The 20,654-nt window shown below is 52.1% G+C and overlaps 1 protein-coding gene across 1 annotated transcript; it reads left to right on the top strand.

Annotated features, from left to right (window-relative positions):
- The first annotated feature begins 413 nt into the window (after positions 1-413).
- On the top strand, positions 414-20,338 carry LOC145339757 (protein capicua homolog). Its single transcript, XM_080184286.1, has 3 exons — positions 414-547; positions 14,499-17,339; positions 20,169-20,338. Exons 2-3 carry the CDS (start codon positions 14,525-14,527, stop codon positions 20,336-20,338), a joined length of 2,985 nt encoding a protein of 994 aa, XP_080040412.1. The 5' UTR covers positions 414-547; positions 14,499-14,524.
- The last annotated feature ends 316 nt before the right edge of the window (positions 20,339-20,654 follow it).

The raw sequence follows: 20,654 nt of genomic DNA on the forward strand, positions 1-20,654 counted from the left end.
GCGGTAGCGGGACTACAACTCCCGGCATACCTGGGGACGCCTTCCCGGCAGCTTTGCGCAGGCGCAGCCTGCCACCGGGTAAACAACTGCGGGGCGGCTGGCGGGCCCCGCCCCCCTAATCCTGTCTGATTGGTCCCCGCATACGCAATCGCATTGGTCGGGGTGTGGGGACAGCCGCTTTCCCATTGGTTATCACGCCTGTCAATCAGGGGGCAGCGGGGGCGGGCACTGCCCCCTGATTCTTTCTGAATGGTCAGTTTCCAGAATCCCGCCTACGCCAGTACACATTGGCCGGCCAGCGGGGATGCCCCCTCTCCATTGGTCAAGGTACCTGTCAGGCAGGGGCGGGGGAGCCCGCGGATTGGTCCGATCCCGAGCTGGGCCAGCTCCATTCACCATTTTGGAGCCTGGGCTTCCCACAGTGAGAGAGAGAGAGAGGGGCAGAGAGAGAGTGAGTGGGGGGAGCCTGAGACAGCACAGCGGCTGTGGACAACTGGCAGCACCAACCCCCACACCACCCAGCCCCCAACACCAACCACACAGCCCGGTGAGTACCTGTCAGCCTGGCTGGCGGTCAAAGCCAGCCTTACTCAGCACTACAGGGGGAGGTTGGCACTACTACAGGGGGGAGGCTGGCACTACTACAGCTGGCACTGCTACAGGGGGGAGGCTGGCACTACTACAGCTGGCACTGCTACAGGGGGGAGGCTGGCACTGCTACAGGGGGGAGGCTGGCACTACTACAGGGGGGAGGTTGGCACCACCATTGGGGAGGCTGTGCATGACTACAGGGCAGAGACTGGCACTGTGGGGGCAGACTGGCACAAAGTATAGAAGTGGAATGGCAGAGTGGTTAGCATTGTTCCCTCACAGGGACCCGGGTTCAATTCCAGCCTTGAGTCACTGTCTGTGTTGAAGTTTTGCACGTTCTCCCCATGTCTGTGGGGGTTTCCAATGGGTGCTCTGTATTCCCCCCTCAGTCTGAAAATCATGTTGGTTACGTGCATTCGCTGTGCTAAGTTTTCCCTCAGTGTGCCTGAGTGTGGTGACTAGGGGGTTTTCACAGTAACTTCATTGCAGTGTTAATGTCAGCCCACTTGTGACACTAATAAATAAACTTTTTAATTCCTACACCTTGGGAGCCTCGTACAATAGGGGCAAACCAACACATACTATGAAATATGAAGGGTTGTGGGGAGGTGTTGGGAGCAGGTACAATAGCAGTATTTAAGGGGCAACCAGACGAACACATGAATAGGATGGGAATGGAAGGATACAGACTCCGTCATTGGGTACAGCTTTAGTTCAGGCAGACATCATGTTTGGTGCAGGCCCGGAGATCTGTAGGGCCTGCTCCTGCACTGTACTTTTCTTTATTCTTTGGTGATGGGAATAGGGCCTGTGTGTGATTGTGATTAGTGCAGACCCGATAGGCTGTAGGGATTTAATAAATTGTGTGGGAAAACTGACATGTATTATGGGGGCAAATTGACACATAGTCTAGCGGAAATCAGCACATACTGTAGGGGGAAACAGGCACGTACCTTAGGGGCAAACTGGCACGTACCTTAGGGGCAAACTGGCACGTACCTTAGGGGCAAACTGGCACGTACCTTAGGGGCAAACTGGCACGTACCTTAGGGGCAAACTGACGCGTACTAAAGGGGGAAACGGGCACGTACTAAAGGGGGAAATGGGCACGTACTATAGGGGCAATTGGCACGTACCTTAGGGGCAAACTGCACATACTATAGGGGCAATTGGTACGTATATAGGGGCAAACTGACACGTACCGTAGGGGCAAACTGACACGTACCGTAGGGGCAAACTGACACGTACCGTAGGGGGAATCTGACACGTACCGTAGGGGGAAACTGACACGTACTATAAGGGCAAACTGACACGTACTATAAGGGCAAACTGACACGTACTATAGGGGGAAACTGACACGTACCACAGGGGCACACTGACACGTACCACAGGAGCAAACTGACACGTAGTACAAGGCCTAACTGACACGTACTATAGGGGCTAACTGACACGCACTATAGGGGGAAACTGACACGTACCATAGGAGGAAACTGACGCGTACCACAGGGGCAAACTGACACGTACCACAGGGGCAAACTGACACGTACCACAGGGGCAAACTGACACGCACCACAGGGGCAAACTGACACGCACCACAGGGGGAAACTGACACGTACCACAGGGGGAAAGTGACACGTACCACAGGGGGAAACTGACACGTACCACAGGGGCAAACGGGCACGTACCATAGGGGGAGACTGGCACGTACCATGGGGGCAAACTGACGTGTAGTGCAGGGGCTAACTGATGTGTACTATAGAAGCAAACTGACACGTACTATAGGGGTAAACTGACACATACTGTAGAGGTAAACTGACATAGAGGCAAACGGGCACGTACCATGGGGGAATTGGGCACGTACCGCAGGGGGAAACTGACACGTACCATAGGGGCAAACTGACATGTAGTGCAGGGGCAAACTGCCACGTACCACTGGGGCAAACTGCCACGTACCACAGGGGCAAACTGCCACGTACCACAGGGGCAAACTGCCACGTACCACAGGGGCACATTGACGTGTATTACAGGGGTAAAGTGACGCATACTGTAGGGGCACACAGACAAGTACTACAGGGGCAAAGTGACACATACTACTGATTTAAACTGTCATGTACTATAGGTGAAACTGACACGAACTGTAGGGGAAGCATTGACCCGTATTATAGGGGGAAAGTAGCGCGTACTATAGGGAAACTGACACATACTATTAGAGAGAATGACATGTACTGTAGGGCCAAACTGACATGTACTATAGAGGCAAACTGAAACGTACACTAGATGCAAACTGACATGCACACTGGAGGCAAACTGGCGCATACTATAGGGGCAAACTGGCACATACTCAAGAAGCAATCTGACACGTACTATAGGAGATACTGATGATATAGTACCCTATAAGTACCACAGGGGCAAACTGACACGTTCTATTAGGGTAAACTGTCATGTACTGTAGGCGAAACCGACGCATGCTATCGGGGCAAACTGACACGTACTACTGATTTAAACTGTCATGTACTGTAGGGGCAAAGTGACGTGTACTGTAGGGGCAAAGTGACGTGTACTGTAGGGGCAAAGTGACGTGTACTGTAGGGGCAAAGTGACGTGTACTGTAGGGGCAAAGTGACGCGTAATACTGATTTAAACTGTCATGTACTATAGGCGAAACTGACGCGAACTATAGGGGAAATGACATGTACTGTAGGCCAAACTGACATGTACTATAGAGGCAAACTGAGACGTACACTAGACGCAAACTGACATGCACACTGGGTACAAACTGACACGTGCTATGGGGGCAAACTGGCGCCTACTATAGGGGCAAACTGGTGCGTACTATAGGGGCAAAGTGACACATACTATAGGGGCAACTGATGCGTACTATAGGGGAAACTGACATGTACTCAAGAAGCAATCTGACATGTACTATGGGAGGTACTGATGATATAGTATCTTATAGGTACTATGGGGGCAAGCTGACATGGACTATAGGGGCAACCTGACGTGTACTGACGCGTACTATAGGAGCAAACTGACGCGTACTATAGGAGCAAACTGACGCGTACTATAGGAGCAAACTGACGCGTACTATAGGAGCAAACTGACGCGTACTATAGGAGCAAACTGACGCGTACTATAGGAGCAAACTGACGCGTACTATAGGAGCAAACTGACGCGTACTATGGGAGCAAACTGACGCGTACTATGGGAGCAAACTGACGCGTACTATGGGAGCAAACTGACGCGTACTATGGGAGCAAACTGACGCGTACTATGGGAGCAAACTGACGCGTACTACGGGAGCAAACTGACGCGTACTACGGGAGCAAACTGACGCGTACTACGGGAGCAAACTGACGCGTACTACGGGAGCAAACTGACGCGCACTACGGGAGCAAACTGACGCGCACTACGGGAGCAAACTGACGCGCACTACGGGAGCAAACTGACGCGCACTACGGGAGCAAACTGACGCGCACTATAGGAGCAAACTGGCGCGTACTATCGGGGCAAACTGGCGCGTACTATCGGGGCAAACTGGCGCGTACTATAGGAGCAAACTGGCGCGTAGTACAGGGGCAAACTGGCGCGTAGTACAGGGGCAAACTGGCATGTACTATAGCAGCAAACTGGCAAATACAACAGGGACAAATGGACACGTACTTTGGGGGCAAGCTGACACATACCATAGGGGCAAAATGTTGGGGTGACACGTACTATTGGGGGAAACTGACACATACTATAGGGGCTAACTGAGATGTTCTATGGGATGTTCTCATTTGCTACAGGGGCAAAGTGACGCGTACCACAGGGGCAAAATGTTGGGGCTGACACATACTATTGGTGGAAACTGACATACTGTAGGGGCTAACTGAGATGTTCTATGGGATGTTCTCATTTGCTACAGGGGCAAAGTGACGTGTACTATAGGGGAAATTGGCATGTACTCAAGAAGCAATCTGACATGTACTATGGGAGATACTGATGATATAGTACCCTATAGGTACTATGGGGGCAAACTGACACACCCTTCCTTAGCTCCGTAACCTTTTTCAGTTCCTACAATTCTCTCTATATCTGTCATCTCTTCCAGCCCCTGCAACCTTCCCTATCTCTGTAACCTCCTCAGCCCCTACAACCTTCCCTATCTCTGTAAACCCGTCCAGCCCCTACAATCTTCCCTACCTGTGTAACTTCCTCCAACCCCTACGACCTTCCCTATTTCTGTAACCTGCAACAGCCCCTACAATTTTCCCTATGTCTGTAACCTCCTCCAGCCCCTACAATCCTCCATATCTCTGTAACCTCCAACAGCCCCCACAACCCTCTCTGTGTCTGTAACCTCCTCCACCCCCAACAACCTTCCTATCTCTGTAACCCCCTCCATCCCCTCCACAACCCTCCCTATCACTGCAGCCTCCTCCAGCCCTGACAATTTTCCCGACCTCTGTAACCTCCTCCAGCCCTGAGAACCTTCAGTGATGTTATGACTTCTAATACTGAGCTCTCATGTGTCCAATTGCTGCCAAGCTTTCAGGTGCTGAGCGAGGGTCCAAACTCTGGAATAACCCCCTGCCCCTCTCCTACTCTCAACTCCCATTCCTTCCATTAGAACTTCTCAAACCCTACCAATGTAGAACCATGGAATCTCTTCGGTGCAGAAGGAGGCCATTCCACCCATTGAGTCTACACCAACCCTCCGACAGAGCCCGAGCCCCCTTACCCCATGTATTTACCATAATAATCTCCCTAGCCTTCACACCATTGAACCCTAATTGGCAATTTAACATGGTCAGTCCACCTAATCTATATATGGACTGTGGAAGGAATCCAGAGCACCCACAGAGAGGTGGGGAGAATGTGCAAACTCCATATTGTCAGTCGCCTGAGGCTGGAATCGAACTCGAATCTCTGGCACTGTGAGGTAGCAGTGCTAACCACTGTGCCACAGTGCTGCGAGTTTGGGAAAGCTTTTGATCCTCTGACCTCACAGCGAAATCTGAGCCAGTGGATGATATTCCCGTGAGGAACAAGATGATGTTCTGCTGCTGAAACAGGGCGATAGAAAGATAAGTTATTCCTGGCCCTGCCGTGGGGTATCCCGGAAATGCGAATCCCAGTACTCACAGAGTGCTCCTTCAATCTGCTGAGGAGAATGCTCTGGTATCACATCCCTGCAGCACTTGGAATGATGTGGGTATGCCGGCGTTGGACTGGCGTAAACACAGTAAAAAGTCTGACAACACCAGGTTTTAGTCCAACCTATTTATTTGATAATATACTCGCAAGCTTTCGGGTTAGCCCCTTCGTCAGGTGAATGGAGAGTTCTGGCCTCAGACAGAGCATATGAAGAACAGACAGTTTAGAGATTACTGATTAGAATGCGAATCCTTACACCTAACCTGCTGTTCAAGACCTGAAGTGGCTGATCTCTAAACTGTCTGTGCTTTATATGCTCTGTCTGAGGCCAGAACTCTCCATTCACCTGACGAAGGGGCTAACCCGAAAGCTTGCGAGTATATTATCAAATAAATAGGTTGGACTAAAACCTGGTGTTGTCAGACTTTTTACTGCACTTGGAATGCCCATGGCTCCACCAGGACATGCTTTCCTGAGTGTGAAACGACTGCAGACACAGACAGAGTGCTGCATGAGAACTGGGGGAACTCCTCATGGTAGGAAATATCTTCTCTGCAAGATCCAAATCATCTGGGCACCATACGAGTGGCTACGAGCCTCTCGCTGATAATACTGGGGTGCAGCACTAGTGGGTACAGGTCTGTCACTGTATAACACTGGGGTACAGCACTAGTGGGTACAGGTCTGTCACTGTATAACACTGGGATACAGCACTAGTGGGTACAGGTCTGTCACTATATAACACTGGGATACAGCACTAGTGGGTACAGGTCTGTCACTATATAACACTGGGATACAGCACTAGTGGGTACAGGTCTGTCACTGTATAACACTGGGGTACAGCGCTAGTGGGTACAGGTCTGTCACTGTATAACACTGGGGTACAGCGCTAGTGGGTACAGGTCTGTCACTGTATAACACTGGGGTACAGCGCTAGTGGGTACAGGTCTGTCACTGTATAACACTGGGGTACAGCGCTAGTGGGTACAGGTCTGTCACTGTATAACACCGGGGCTTCAGCACTAGTGGGTACAGGTCTGTCGCTGTATAATCCTGGGGTACAGCACTAGTGGGTACAGGTCTGTCACTGTATAACACTGGGATACAGCATTGGCGGGTACAGGTCTGTCACTGTATAACACCGGGGTACAGCACGAGTGGGTACAGGGCTGTTACTGTATAACAATGGGATACAGCACTAGCAGGTACAGGTCTGTCACTGTATAACACTGGGGTACAGCACTAGTGGGTACAGATCTGTCGCTGTATAACACTGGGGTACAGTACTGGTGGGGACGGGTCTGTCACTGTATAACACTGAGGTACAGTACTGGTGGGGACAGTCTGTCACTGTATAACACTGGGGTACAGCACTAGTGGGTACAGGTCTGTCACTGTATAACACCGGGGCTTCAGCACTAGTGGGTACAGGTCTGTCATTGTATAATCCTGGGGTACAGTACTGGTGGGGACATGTCTATCACTGTATAAAACTGGGGTACAGTGGTGGGGATGGGTCTGGCGCTGTACAACACTGGTGTACAGTACTGGTGGGGACAGGTCTGTCACTGTATAACACTGGGGTACAGTACTGGTGGGGACAGGTCTGTCACTGTATAACACTGGGGTACAGTACTGGTGGGGACAGGTCTGTCACTGTATAACACTGGGGTACAGTACGGGTGGGGATGGGTCTGTCCCTGTATAACACTGGGGTACAGTACTGGTGGGGACAGGTCTGTCACTGTATAACACTGGGGTACAGTACTGGTGGGGATGGGTCTGTCCCTGTATAACACTGAGGTACAGTACTGGTGGGGACAGGTCTGTCACTGTATAACACTGAGGTACAGTACTGGTGGGGACGGGTCTGTCACTGTATAACACTGGGGTACAGTACTGGTGGGGACAGGTCTGCCACTGTAAAACACTGAGGTACAGTACTGGTGGGGACGGGTCTGTCACTGTGTAACACTGGGATACAGTACTGGTGGGGACAGGTCTGTCACTGTATACCACTGTGCCCCAGTACTGGTGGCGATGGGTCTGTCACTGTATAACTCCGGGGTACAGTACTGGTGGGGATAGGTCTGCCACTGTATAACACCGGTGTATGGTACTGGTGGGGACAGGTCTGTCACTGTATAACACTGGGATACAGTACTTGTGGGGATGGATCTGTCACAGTGCAACACTGGGCTGCAACACTGGTTGGGACGGTTCTGTCATTTTAACACTGGGATATAGTACTGGAGGGGACGGGTCTGTCACTATGTAACATGGGGTACAGTAGTGGGAACGGGTCTGTCACTGTATAACACTGGGGTACGGTACTGGTGGGGACAAGTCTGTCACTGTAACAAGGATACAGTGGTGGCAGGATGGGTCTGTCACAGTTTTACACTGGGATACAGTATGGTGGGGACAGGTCTGTCAGTGTAAAAAACTGGTACAGAAATCAAGGGGATGGGTCTGTCACTGTATAACACTGGGGTACAGTTTTAGTGGGGGATGTGACTGCCACTGTATAACACTGAGGTGCAGTTCTGGTGGGTATAGGTCTGTCATTGTATAACACGAGTACAGTACTGGTGGGGATGGGTCTGTCACTCTATACAACTAGAGTGCAGCACTGGAGGGGGCAGGCCTGTCACTGTATATCACTGGGGAATGGTACTGATGGGATCGGCCTGTCACTGTATAACACCCTGGTACAGTATTTTTTGGGCCAAGCGTGTGTCATTGTTGTTATGAAGCAGAAGCTAATGCCCTCCATACCAAGCAATATCTTTTTTGCAATCTCTCCATGTCCTTCTGGTAGCGTGGTGACCAAAATTGGATGCAGTATTCCAAATGTGGCCTTAGCAACGTTTTATACAACTGTAGCATAATTTGCCAACTGTTATACTCGATGCTGCGGCCGATGAAGACAAACATGCCAAATGCTTTCTTCGCTGCCTTTTTCGCTGTGCTGCCATGTTTAAGGATCAGTGACCCTGTACTCCCGGATCGCTCTGTGTGTCCATGCTCCTCATGCTCCTGTCATTAATTTTATACACCCCATCTACATTGGATCCATCAAAATGCATCATTTCGCATTTGTCCGGATTAAATTCCATCTGCCATTTCTCCACCCAATTTTCCAGCCTATCGGTATCCTGCTGTATTCATCACTATCTGCAACTCCAGCAATCTTAATATCATCCACAAGCTTGCGAACAAGACCAGCCATGTTTTCTTCCGAGCCATTTATATACATTGCAAACAACAAAGATCCCAGCATAGATGATCTGGACAGGTGGGGTGAATGGGCAGATCAATGGCAGATGCAATATAATTTGGATAATTGTGAGGTTATTCACTTTGGAAGCAAAAACAAGAAGGCCGATTACTACCTGAATGACTGTAAATTGGGAGAGGGGAGTATGCAGCGGGACCTGGGTGTCCTTGTACACCAATCGTTGAAGATAAGCATGCAGATGCAGCAGGCGATAAAGAAGGCAAATTGCACGTTGGCCTTCATTGCGAGACGTTTTGAGCACAGGAGCAGGGATGTGTTGTTACAATTACTCAGGGCCTAGGTGAGGCCACACCTAGATTATTGTGTGTAGTTTTGGTCTCCTTTTCTGAGGAAGGATGATCTTGCTCCCGAGAGAGTGCAGCAAAGATTTACCAGGCCGATCCCAGGGATGGCAGGACTGATGTATGAGGAGACATTGACTAGGTTAGGATTGTTTTCGCTGGAGTCCAGACCAATGTGGATGGATCTCATGGAGACTTATAAAATTCTAACAGGACTAGACAGGGTAGATGCAGGGAGGATATTCCTGATGATAGGGGAGTCCAGAACCAGGGGTCACAGTCTGAGATTTCAGGGTAGACCATTTAGAGAGATGAGGACGTGTTTCTTCACCCAAAGAGTGCTGAGCCTGTGGAATTCAGTTGATGCCAAAACATTGAATGTATTCAAGAGGTGGCTGGAAATAGCGCTTGTGGTGAAATGGGATCGAAGGTTGTGGCGGAGGGAAGCAGAATCAGGCTACTGAGTTGGATGATCAGCTGTGATCATGATGTATGGCGGAGCAGGCTCAAAGGGCTAAATGGCCTCCTCCTGCCCCTATCTTCTATGTTTCTATATAATACCACTAATTACAAATCTCCATTCAGAAAAACGCCCTTCCACTGCTACCCTCTGTCTTTCTGTGACCAAATCAGTTCTGAACCCATCTAGCCAGTTCACCCTGAGATTTAATCATTTGCACCAGCGTGCCATTAGGGACCTTGTCAAATGCTTTCCTAATGTCTATGTAGACCACATCCCAGCCCTTCGCTTGTCAATCATTTTTGTCACCTCCTCAGAAACCTCAACCAGATTAGTGAGACATGACCTCCCTTGTACAAAAACATGCTGCCTGTTGCTAAGACCATTCATTTCCAAATGTGTATTGATGCTATCCCTAAGAATCCTCTCCAACAGTTTCATTATCACTGACGTTAAGCTCACTGGCCTGTAATTGCCCAGTTATTTTTGCTACCCTTCTTAAATAATGGGACAACATTGTCAATCCTCCAGTCCTGTGGGACTTCACCTGTGGCCAATGAGGAAATAAAAATTTCTGTTAGGGGCCCAGCAATATTCTGAGACATGCTAGTGGCAGGTTCAGAACTGTCACTGTGTAACAGTGGAGTATAGTACTGGTGAGGACAGGTCTACCACTGTATGAAACTGGGTTACATTACTGGTGGGATGAGTCTGTCACTATATAACACTGGGGTACAGTATTAATGGGGACAGGTCTGACACTGTATAATACTGGGGTACAGTACTTGGGATGGGTCTGTCACTGTATAACACTGGAGTACAGTACTGGTGGGGACAGGTCTTTCACTGCCTAACACTGAGATACAGTACTGGAGGAGACGGTCTGTCACTGCTAAAATAAAGAACAGTACAAAACAGGAACAGGCCGTTCGGCCCACCAAGCCTACATTGATCACATTCTCTTATCTAGACCAACTGCCGGTATCCCTCCTTTCACCACCTGTTCATATGCCTATCCAGAATAGTCTTAAGTGTCACTAACATGGTGGGGTTATCAGGTATTGTATAAGGTTAGATGCAGAGTAAAGCTCCCTCTACACTCCCCATCAAACACTCCCAGGACAGGTACAGCGCAAGGTTAGATACAGAACAAAGCTCCCTCTACACTGTCCCCATTGAACACTCCCAGGACAGGTACAGCACAAGGTTAGATACAGAGTAAAGCTCCCTCTACACTGTCCCCATCAAACACCCCGAGGACAGGTACAGCATGGGGTTAGAACATAAAACATTACAGCGTGGTACAGGCCCTTCGGCCCTCAATGTTCTGCCGATCTATGAAATGAATCTAAAGCCCATCTAACTTGCACTATTCCAGTATCATCCATACGTTTATCCAATGACCCTTTAAATGCCCTTAATGTTGGCAAATCCACTACTATTGCAGGAAGGGCATTCCACGGCCTTACTGCTCTCTGAGTAAAGAACCTACTTCTGACATCTATCCTATATCTATCACCGCTCAATTTAAAGCTATGCCCCCTCGCCATCACCATTCACAGAAAAAGGTTCACATGTCCACCCTATATAATCCTCTGACCATCTTGTATGCCTCTATTAAGTCCCCTCTTAACCTTCTCTGTAACAAAAGCAGCCTCAAGTCACCCAGCCTTTCCTCAAGACCTTCCCACCATACCAGGCAACATCCTGGTAAATCTCCTCTGCACCCTTTCCAATGCTTTCACATCCTTCCTATAATGCGGCGACCAAACTGTATGCAATATTCCATGTGCGACTGCACCAGAGTTTTATACAGCTGCAATATGACATCATGGCTCTGAAACGCAATCCCTCTACCAATAAAAGCTAACACACAGTACGCCTTCTTACAACCCTATCAACCTGGGTGCCAACTTTCAGGGATCTGTGCACATGGACACCGAGATTTCTCTGCTCATCTACAATACCAAGTATCTTACCATTACCCTAGTACTCTGTATTCTTGTTACTCCTTCCAAAGTGAATCACCTCACACTTTTTCACATTAAACTCCATTTGCTACCTCTGAGCCCAGCTCTGCAGCTTATCTATGTCCTTCTGTAATCTGAAACATCCTTCCACATTGTCCACAACTGCACCAAATTTAGTGTCATCCACAACTTTACTAACCCATCCTTCTACACCCTCATTCAGGTCATTTATAAAAATGATAAACAGCCGTGGCTGCAAAACAGACCCTGGCAGTACACCACTAGTAACTAGCTCCCTCTACACTATCCCTATAAAACACTCTCAGGACAGGTACCACTCGGGGTTAAATGCAGAGTAAAGCTCCCTCTGCACTATCCCCATCAAACATTCCCAGAATAGGTACAGCACAGAGTTAGATACAGAGTAAATTTCCCTCTACACTGTCCCCATCAAACACTCCTAGGACAGGTACAGCACAGGGTTAGATACAGAGTAAAGTCCCCTCTACACTGTCCCTGTCAAACACTCCCAGGACAGGTACAGCACGGGTTTCTCCATGTGCTGCAGCTGAGATGATAAAATTGCCATTTGTACAGTGACTCCGCTGTGTCGAGTTTTTTCACCTTTTCCACAGCAGTCGAAATGAGTGAGTGATCAATCTATGGAACAGCCACCCTCGGGAGATGGTGCAAGCAGTTAGGATCGATCTGTTCAAATGGAAATTGCAATGGATTGTTCTCAGATAACACTTTGTGTTACTGTGTGCGAGTCACTTCAGACACACTGTCTGCTGAGTGCAACATGACTTTGGAGGAGCAGGTGGCTTTTAACCTCCAATTCCTCTCCACCGCTGGGGGTTTTACTCCCCTCGTGTCTGGCTCTCTTGTAGACTAACTGATAGAGATTGATTGCTGTGATTTAGTCAACAACTCCATTATTGTTGTGGTGTGTGACTGCCAGAAGGTGAACTGCGTCTTTTATCAGTCACCAGTTTCTGCCCTTTCTGTGTATTGCTGGAGTTTGCACTGAGCTCAGTGGCTAGCAGTCTCTCTCTCTTTTTCTCTCTCTCACACTCTCTCTCTCTCTCATGCTCTCTATCCCTATTTCTTGCTCTCTATCCCTATTTTCCTCTCTCTGTCTCTCCAACCTCTCTATTAAGAGGAGGCAGTGGCTAGTGGTATTATTGCTAGATTATTCACCTGCTAGCGTTCTGGGGACCCGGGTTCGAATCCCATCGCAGCAGATAGTTGAAATTGAATTCAATAAAACATATCTGGAATTAACAATCTACTGATGCCTATGGAACCATTGTAAATTGGGTGGCACAGTGGTTAGCACTATTCAGTTCCGGCCTCGGGTCACTGTCTGCACGTTCTCCCCATGTCTGTGTGGGTTTCCTCTGGGTGCTCCGGTTTCCTCTGGGTGCTCCAGTTTCCTCCCACACTCCAAAGATGTGCGGGTTAGGTGGATTGACCATGCCAAATTGCCCCTTAATGTCAGGAGGATTAGCAGAGTAAATATGTGAGTTTACGGGAATAGGGCCTGGGTGGCATTGTGGTCGGTGTCGACTAGTTGGGCCGAATGGCCTTCTCCTGCACTGTAGGGATTCTATGATATCCCTATTTTTCTCTTTCTGTCTCTGCAACCTCTTCATAAATTAAATGTTCCATCCCAGGCAACATCCTGGTGAAACTACTCTGCATCCCCTCCAGTGTAATCACATCCTTCCTAGTACTCAAGCTGTGGCCTTACCAGAGATCTGGACAACTGCAATATGACTGCCCTACTTTTATAACCTATGCCTAGATTGATAAAGGCAAGTGTCCCGTATGCCTTTTTCACCACCCTACTAACATACCCCTTCAGAGATCTGTGGACAAACATACCAAGGTCCCTTTGTTCCACTGAAGTTCCTAGTGATCTACAATTGATTAAATACTTTCTCCATCGAATTATCCTGCATTTACCTTCTTTACAAGCTGAAACCCATATAAGCTGCACCGACTGCACCCCCCTCATCTACGCACCAGGCTTGATACCTGGGATGGCAGGTCTGTCATCTGAGCAGAGACTAACTTCATTAGATTTATATTTATCGTTATTTAGAAGAGTGATCACATAGAAACTTATAAAATTCCACCAGGATTAGACAGGATAAGAAAGAATGTTCTGAATGGTGGGGAGTCCAGAACTGTGTAACAGGCTGGAGAAGGGGCTGAATTGCCTCCTCCTGTTCCTCTGGAGAAGGGGCTAAATGACGACTGGGGCAGCTTGGTGACTGGCGAGCTGGGGCTGGTGGTGAGTGGGGCGGGCTGGTGAGCGGAGGGGACTGGTGGTAAGTGGGAGTGCTGATGAGTGGGGGGATTGCCAAGTGGAGGGTCTGGTGAGCAGAGGGGGAGCTGGTGCCAAGTGGGGTGGGGGCTGGTGAGTGGGAGAGCTGGCAAAGGGGGTGCTGGCGAGCGGGGTGACTGGCAACCAGGGTGTTGGTGAGCAGGGGGGACTGGCAACTGGGGTGTTGGTGAGCAGGGGCGACTGGCAACCGGGGGGAATAGCAAGCAGGGGGACTGGCAACCAGTGGGGTGCTGGCAAGGGGGGGACTGGCGAGCGGGGGGCACTGTGAGCGGAAGGGCTGGTAAGTGGGGGGACTGTCGACCAGGGTGGGGGGACTGGCGAGCAGGGGAGGACTGGCGGGCGGTGGGGACTCAGTGACTGGCTGCTCAGTGAGTGATTGGATTGTTTCTTGTGTTCCTGTTTCCAGGCTCCACACCTGACCTAAAATGAACGATGAAGTCTGCCAGGAAGCCGAGCGCCACGGGCAGCAGCAGGTCCCCACCCGCTGGCCGGCAGAGGGGCCTCAAGCGCAGGCACGGAGAGCTGGGAGCTGAGATGGCCAGCACGGGCCAGCAAACCCAGGGGGCGCCCACTGTCACCACCACCACAACCAGGAGGGCCCAGGGCAAGCTAGAGGGGCGGCCCAGCCAGGGCAAGGGCCAGGGGTCACCCGCCAAGGAGGGCAGGAGCCAACTGGGGCGTGTCAGAGAGGCCGAGGTGGGCGGCCCACCCCGGGAGGAGGGTAGGGCAGCCTGCGAGGGGGGCAAGGCTGAGGGGACGTCCAACCGCAAGACGGCCACCTTCAAGTCCCGGGCGCCCCGCAAGAAGCTGGTGGAGGAACTGTCGGGGGCCGAGGGGCGGGAAGATTCCAGCAGCAACAGCAGCGAGGGCTCGGGGCTGAGCGGCCCAGCCCAGGCCACCCCCGAGGAGAACCCCGGGCCAGCTGACGGGCCCTGCCCCAGCCTCAGCTCCTCGGGTACTGAGACGGCCAGCGAGCACTCGGCCGACTGCGAGGAGGACGAGGCAGAGGGGCTTCCCCAGGCCACCCAAGCCCTGGCCACTCAGCGGGTGCTGGTGCGCCGCAGCGGTGCCTTCCGGCCCGGCACTCTGAGGCACTGCCGCCGGCATTGCCGGGACCTGGCCGTGCAGTTCGACGGCGACCGGATGGTCACCTACTTTGAGGGGGCCTGGGGGGGTGAGGGGGAGCTGAGCGTGCTGCTGGACCTACCCCCCTCCCCCTCCAGCTTGGCCCCGGGCATCCGGGTCTGTGCCCGCACCAGCCCACACCAGCCGGCCTTCCGGGACGGCACGCTAGCCGAGATCGGGCAGGGAGCTACCCCTTACAGAGTCCTCTTCGACCGAGCCGGACAGCACCCGGAGGTGGAGGAGCAGGCGGAGGAGGGGGAGGCCTGGGTGCCGCTCGCCGACCTGCGGCTCCTGCGGGCGCCCTGGCACCCGGAGGTGGCAGTGCCGGCCGCCCGGCCGGAGAGAAGCCCCACGCCCCCGAGTCACCCCCTGGCCGGCCCCCCCCCTCAGCCTCGGCAGCCCGAGGACGCCGAGGTGCTGACGCTGAGCCTCAACATGGGTGGGGGGCGCCGGGAGGGGCTGGTGGGAGGAGGCCTGCGGGGCGTAGGCCTCCTGCCCTCCTCGCCCGCCCCTCCGCCCCAGCCCCAGCTGCCGCCCCAGCCCCAGCCGGTGGCAGTGGTGGGGCCCCCCCCGGAGGGCGGTGGGGGGGGCAGCACCAGCAGCAGCGTGTCCCTGGACAGCCGGCTGACGCCCAGCTCCCGCTCCCGCACCCCCCTGGCCCCCGCGGGCACGGCCGCCGCCGCCGCCGCCCAGCACAAGTACAAGAAGGGCGACGTGGTCTGCACGCCCAACGGCATCCGCAAGAAGTTCAACGGCAAGCAGTGGCGGCGGCTCTGCTCCCGCGACGGCTGCATGAAGGAGTCGCAGCGACGCGGCTACTGCTCCCGGCACCTCTCCATGCGCACCAAGGAGCTGGAGGTGGCGTCGGACGGGCGGGCCAGCGGCCTCCGGGAGGGCAGCTCCGAGTTCGACTGGGACGACACGTCCCGGGACAGCGAGGCCAGCAGCGCTCGCACTGACCCCCACCCCCGCCTGCTGGCCGCCTCCGACCTCTCCAGCTTCAACTCGGACGAGTGCGACGCGGCCAACATGCTGGTGTCGCTGGGCAGCTCGCGCTCGGGCACGCCCGGCTTCTCGCCCGTCTCCAACCAGTCGCCCTTCTCCCCCGCCCCCTCGCCCTCCCCCTCGCCCCTCTTCGGCTTCCGCCCGGCCAGCTTCAGCCCCATCACCGCCTCGCCCGTCATCCAGCGGGCATCCTGCTCCTCCTCCTCCTCGTCCTCGCGCCACCGGCACGCCAGCACCCCCAAGCTGGGGGTCCTGACGCCCGAGATGGTGCACCATCACCAGCAGCAGCAGCAGCGGGAACGCCACTCCTCCGGCATCCAGCCCACCTTCCAGACCAGCCTGACATTCACCGTGCCCATGAGCCCAGGCAAGACCAGGGGCAAGACCGACTGGGCCCACAGCAGCATTGCCTCCGCTGCCCCCACCGGGGCCTCGGCCGGTGACTACCACAAGAGTGACAGCGTGGACTCTGTGGTGGAGCCGGTGCCCCACACTCCCACCCCCTCCGTATCTGCCGGCTTCCAGGCCGTCTCCCCCCCAGCGGGGCCCTTTCCCCGCTCCCGCCAGCCCTCGCCCCTGCTACTGACCCCGCCTGCTGCCATGACCTCCGACCCCATGGCGGCCAGCCCCTCGGTGCGACGGGTGCCGGCCGCCCAGCGCGACTCGCCCGTCATCGTGCGCAACCCTGACGTGCCACTGCTGCCCGCCCGCTTCACCGAGCGGCCGCTGGGCGGTGGGGATGTTGGTGCCCGAGGGGCGGTGGGAGGAGGAGGAGGTGGAGTAGTGGGAGGGGGCAGCCCCCGGGCGGCCAAGGGGGGTGGCGCCAAGGAACACCACCGCCACCCGGCCTCCAGCGGCAAGGCGCCGCTCCAGGCCCCCGTGCCCATCAATGCCAACCGTATCTCGGGCATGGCCCGTGCCCCCTCCCCTGGTCAGCCGGCCGGGGGGCTGGGCATGGCTGCCGGCCTGGCCCCTTCTCGTCAGGAGCCGCCCATCCAGCCCGTAGCCTTCCATCCCTCGCCGGCTGCCCTGCTCCCCGTCATCGTCCCCTCGCAGCTTGGAGAGTTCAACCACCCGGCTCCGAAGAAGGAGGTCATCATGGCGCGACCCGGAACAGGTACTGACACTCTATCTTCTCTCTCTGTCTGTGGGTAAAACAGTGTGGGAGGGCGCTTTACAATGACTGTTCACCTTGTGCTGGGGCTTGGGGGGTGGGGGGGTGCATTGAAAGTCACGTGTAATCTGCAAATGTTGATGTTTTCATGAAGTGATCATGCTGAGAGCTTTGCGCGGTTTTGTGAAGAGGGCACTGCGCCTCGCCAGTCAGGCCGGGTTTCCGAGCAGGCCACTCACGCAGTGGACAGGGCAATCTCTATGGATGTTTAAGAACTCCCAGGAGGCATTGGAGGCAGTTCCACATGAGAAAAGATAAGAATCGCTGGATTGGCCCAGGAATGAGTTCAAAGGGACGGATTCGAGGATTGAGACAGTTGGTATCCATTTAAGATGGTAGCAAAGGAGGACCAAGGAACTGATGAAGAAGGGGAAAGTAGAGTATGAAAGTAAGCTGGCAGGGAACATAAAGAATGATTTGTAAAAGTTTCTTACAGGTATGTAATGAGAAAAGGATTGACAGAAACAAAGGTTTTAAAGTTTATTTATTTAAAGTAAGCTTACATTAACACTGTAATGAAGTTATTTGAACATCCCCTAGTCACTACACTCTGGCTTCTTTTCAGATACACTGAGGGAGAATTTAGTATAGCCAATGCACCTTAATCAGCCACACCTCTCAGACTGTGGGAGAGAACTGGAAACCCACACAGACACAGGGAGAACATGCAGACTCTGCACAGACAGTGACCCAAGCCGGAATTGAACCCAGGTCCCTTGTGCTTTGAGGCAGCAGTGCCACGCCATGAATGTAGGCCCCTTAAAGTCAGAAAAGGGAGAAGTTGCAGCAGGAATCCAAGAAATGGCTGAGGAACTAAATTCATACTTTGTTTCAGAAAACATGAATAAGGTACCTGAAGTTTTGAGAGAAACATGTTTTAGTGAGGAGCTGAAGGAAGTCAGCCTTAGTAGAGAAATGATTTTTGGGGAAATTGATGGGATTGAAGGTGGACAAATTTCCAGGTACTGATCAGCTTCATCCCAGATTACTTGGGGAAGGGCCCTGGAAATAATAGATTCATTGATGGTCATTTTCCAAAATTCTTTGGACTCTGGACTGGTTCCTACAGATTGGAGGGTAGCTAATGTATGCCCACTACTCAAGAAAAGAGGTAGAGAGAAAACAAGGAACTATAGACCATTGAGCCAAATGTCAGTATTGGGGAAGTTGCTAGAGTTCATTATTAAGGATTTCATAGCTCAGCATTTAGAAGGCAGTGGTATAATCAAAGTCAGCATGGATTTACAAAAGGGAAATCATCCTTGACAAATCTATTGGAATTTTTTGAGGCTAGGTAGTAGAGTTGTTCGAGGAGAACCAATGGATGTGGTTTATTTAGACTTTCAGAAGGTTTTTGACAAGGTCTCACATAACAGTCTACGTGGGATTATGGGCTGTGCCTTGAAATAAATCGAAAGCTGATTAGCAGATAGGAAGCAAAGAGTTCTTTATATATATGGTTATATATGGTTCTTTTTCTGATTGGCGGCAGTGACGAGTGCGGTTCCACAGGGATCTGTGCCTCGACCCAACTGTTCACGTCATATATTAATAATTTGGAAGGGGGAAATGAATATATTATCTCCAAATTTGCAGATAATAATAATTGGATGGAAGGGTGAGCTGTGAGGAGGATGCAGAGATGCTTCAGCATGATTTGGACAGACTGGGTATGTGAGCATCTGCATGGCAGATGCAGTATAATGTGGATAAATGTGAGGTTATCCACTTTAGTACAGTAATAGGAAGACATTATTATTTGAATGGGTGTAAATTCAGTGAGACCTTGGTGTTCTTGTGCATCAGTCACTGAAAGTGTGTAGGTATAGCAGGTGGTAAAAAAGGCAAATGGTATGTTGGTCTTCATAGCAAGAGGATTAGAATATAGGAATAAGGATGTTACCCCAATTGCACAGGGTACTGGTGAGGTCACCCCTGGGGTATTGTGTGCAGTTTTGGTGTCCTCATCTGAGGAAGGAGGTCCTTGCTATCGAGGGAGCACAGCGAATGTTTACCGGGCTGATTCCTGGGATAGCAGGTCTGTCATATGAGGAGAGACTTAGTCGGTTAGGATTGTATTCACTGGAAATTAGAAGAGTGAGGGGGGTCTCATAGAATAACAAATACCCGGAAGTGGGTTACAGACTGGAATTTAATCGAGGGGTTCAGAGTGTTTATATGTAGAATAACAGATACCCGGGAGTGAGTTACAGACTGGAATCTAATCGAGGGGTTTCAGGGTGGTTTATATATAGAATAACAGATACCCGGGAGTGAGTTACAGACTGGAATCTAATCGAGGGGTTTCAGGGTGGTTTATATATAGAATAACAGATACCCGGGAGTGAGTTACAGACTGGAATCTAATCGAGGGGTTTCAGGGTGGTTTATATAGAGAATCACGATGCCTGGGAGTGAGTTACAGACTGGAATCTAACCGAGGGGTTTGGGGTGGTTTATATATAGAATAACAGATACCCGGGAGTGAGTTACAGACCGGAATCTAGTTGAGGGGTTTCTGTCATTTATATGGAAGGTAACAGATTTGCAGAGTGGTTTGAATGTGTACGATAGAGCTGGCCCCTTTAAGCTGAGTGTATTGTGTGCACAGGCTGGCTATGGATGGAGCTGGGCTGCTGGGCGGAGCAGTGTTCTGTGCTGAGATTACTGTGTGAGGAGTGAGAATGAGAAGCAAGCTGTGTGATAACAGCACCGTGACCAACCAGTACCCTCCGTGAAATCTCTCCATCTGGATGCACTTTCCATTTATAGCTCGGCTGAGGTACAGCCGTGAGTTCTGCCTCAGCCAGGCTCCCTGGGAGCTGAGATCAAAGCGGAGTCGAGTGACGCACAACCCATCTCAACCTCTGAATACCTCCTTTCTAATATCACAGCCATGGACCATGTGCGCCAGAGAGCACGGAAACTCCTACACGGATTAAAATGGCCACATCCCGCATGATCTTCAACCTCTGTCTGACCTCTGACCCCCCCCCCTCCCCATTGTAGTCCGGGGTGTCAGTCTTCACCGCAGGACTGAACCACAGTGTGATCTCTCTTCACCCGCTCCAGTCATTCAGTGTTCTGGGGATTCAGTCAAATGTCAGTAACCGTGCTGCGAGGGGGACAGGGAACAGCTGAGGGATAGTCCAAGGTTGCCAATCTCGCGGGACGTGCCCTAGGCCACGGCCCAGTTAGGATGAGCAAGACACTGACTAACAGTGGAGGAGCTGGGCAGACGTTGTGGAAATTGTCAAG

The sequence above is a fragment of the Carcharhinus amblyrhynchos genome, unplaced genomic scaffold, assembly GCF_965287045.1.
Source record: "Carcharhinus amblyrhynchos unplaced genomic scaffold, sCarAmb.v2.hapA scaffold_656, whole genome shotgun sequence".
Lineage (NCBI taxonomy): Eukaryota > Metazoa > Chordata > Chondrichthyes > Carcharhiniformes > Carcharhinidae > Carcharhinus > Carcharhinus amblyrhynchos.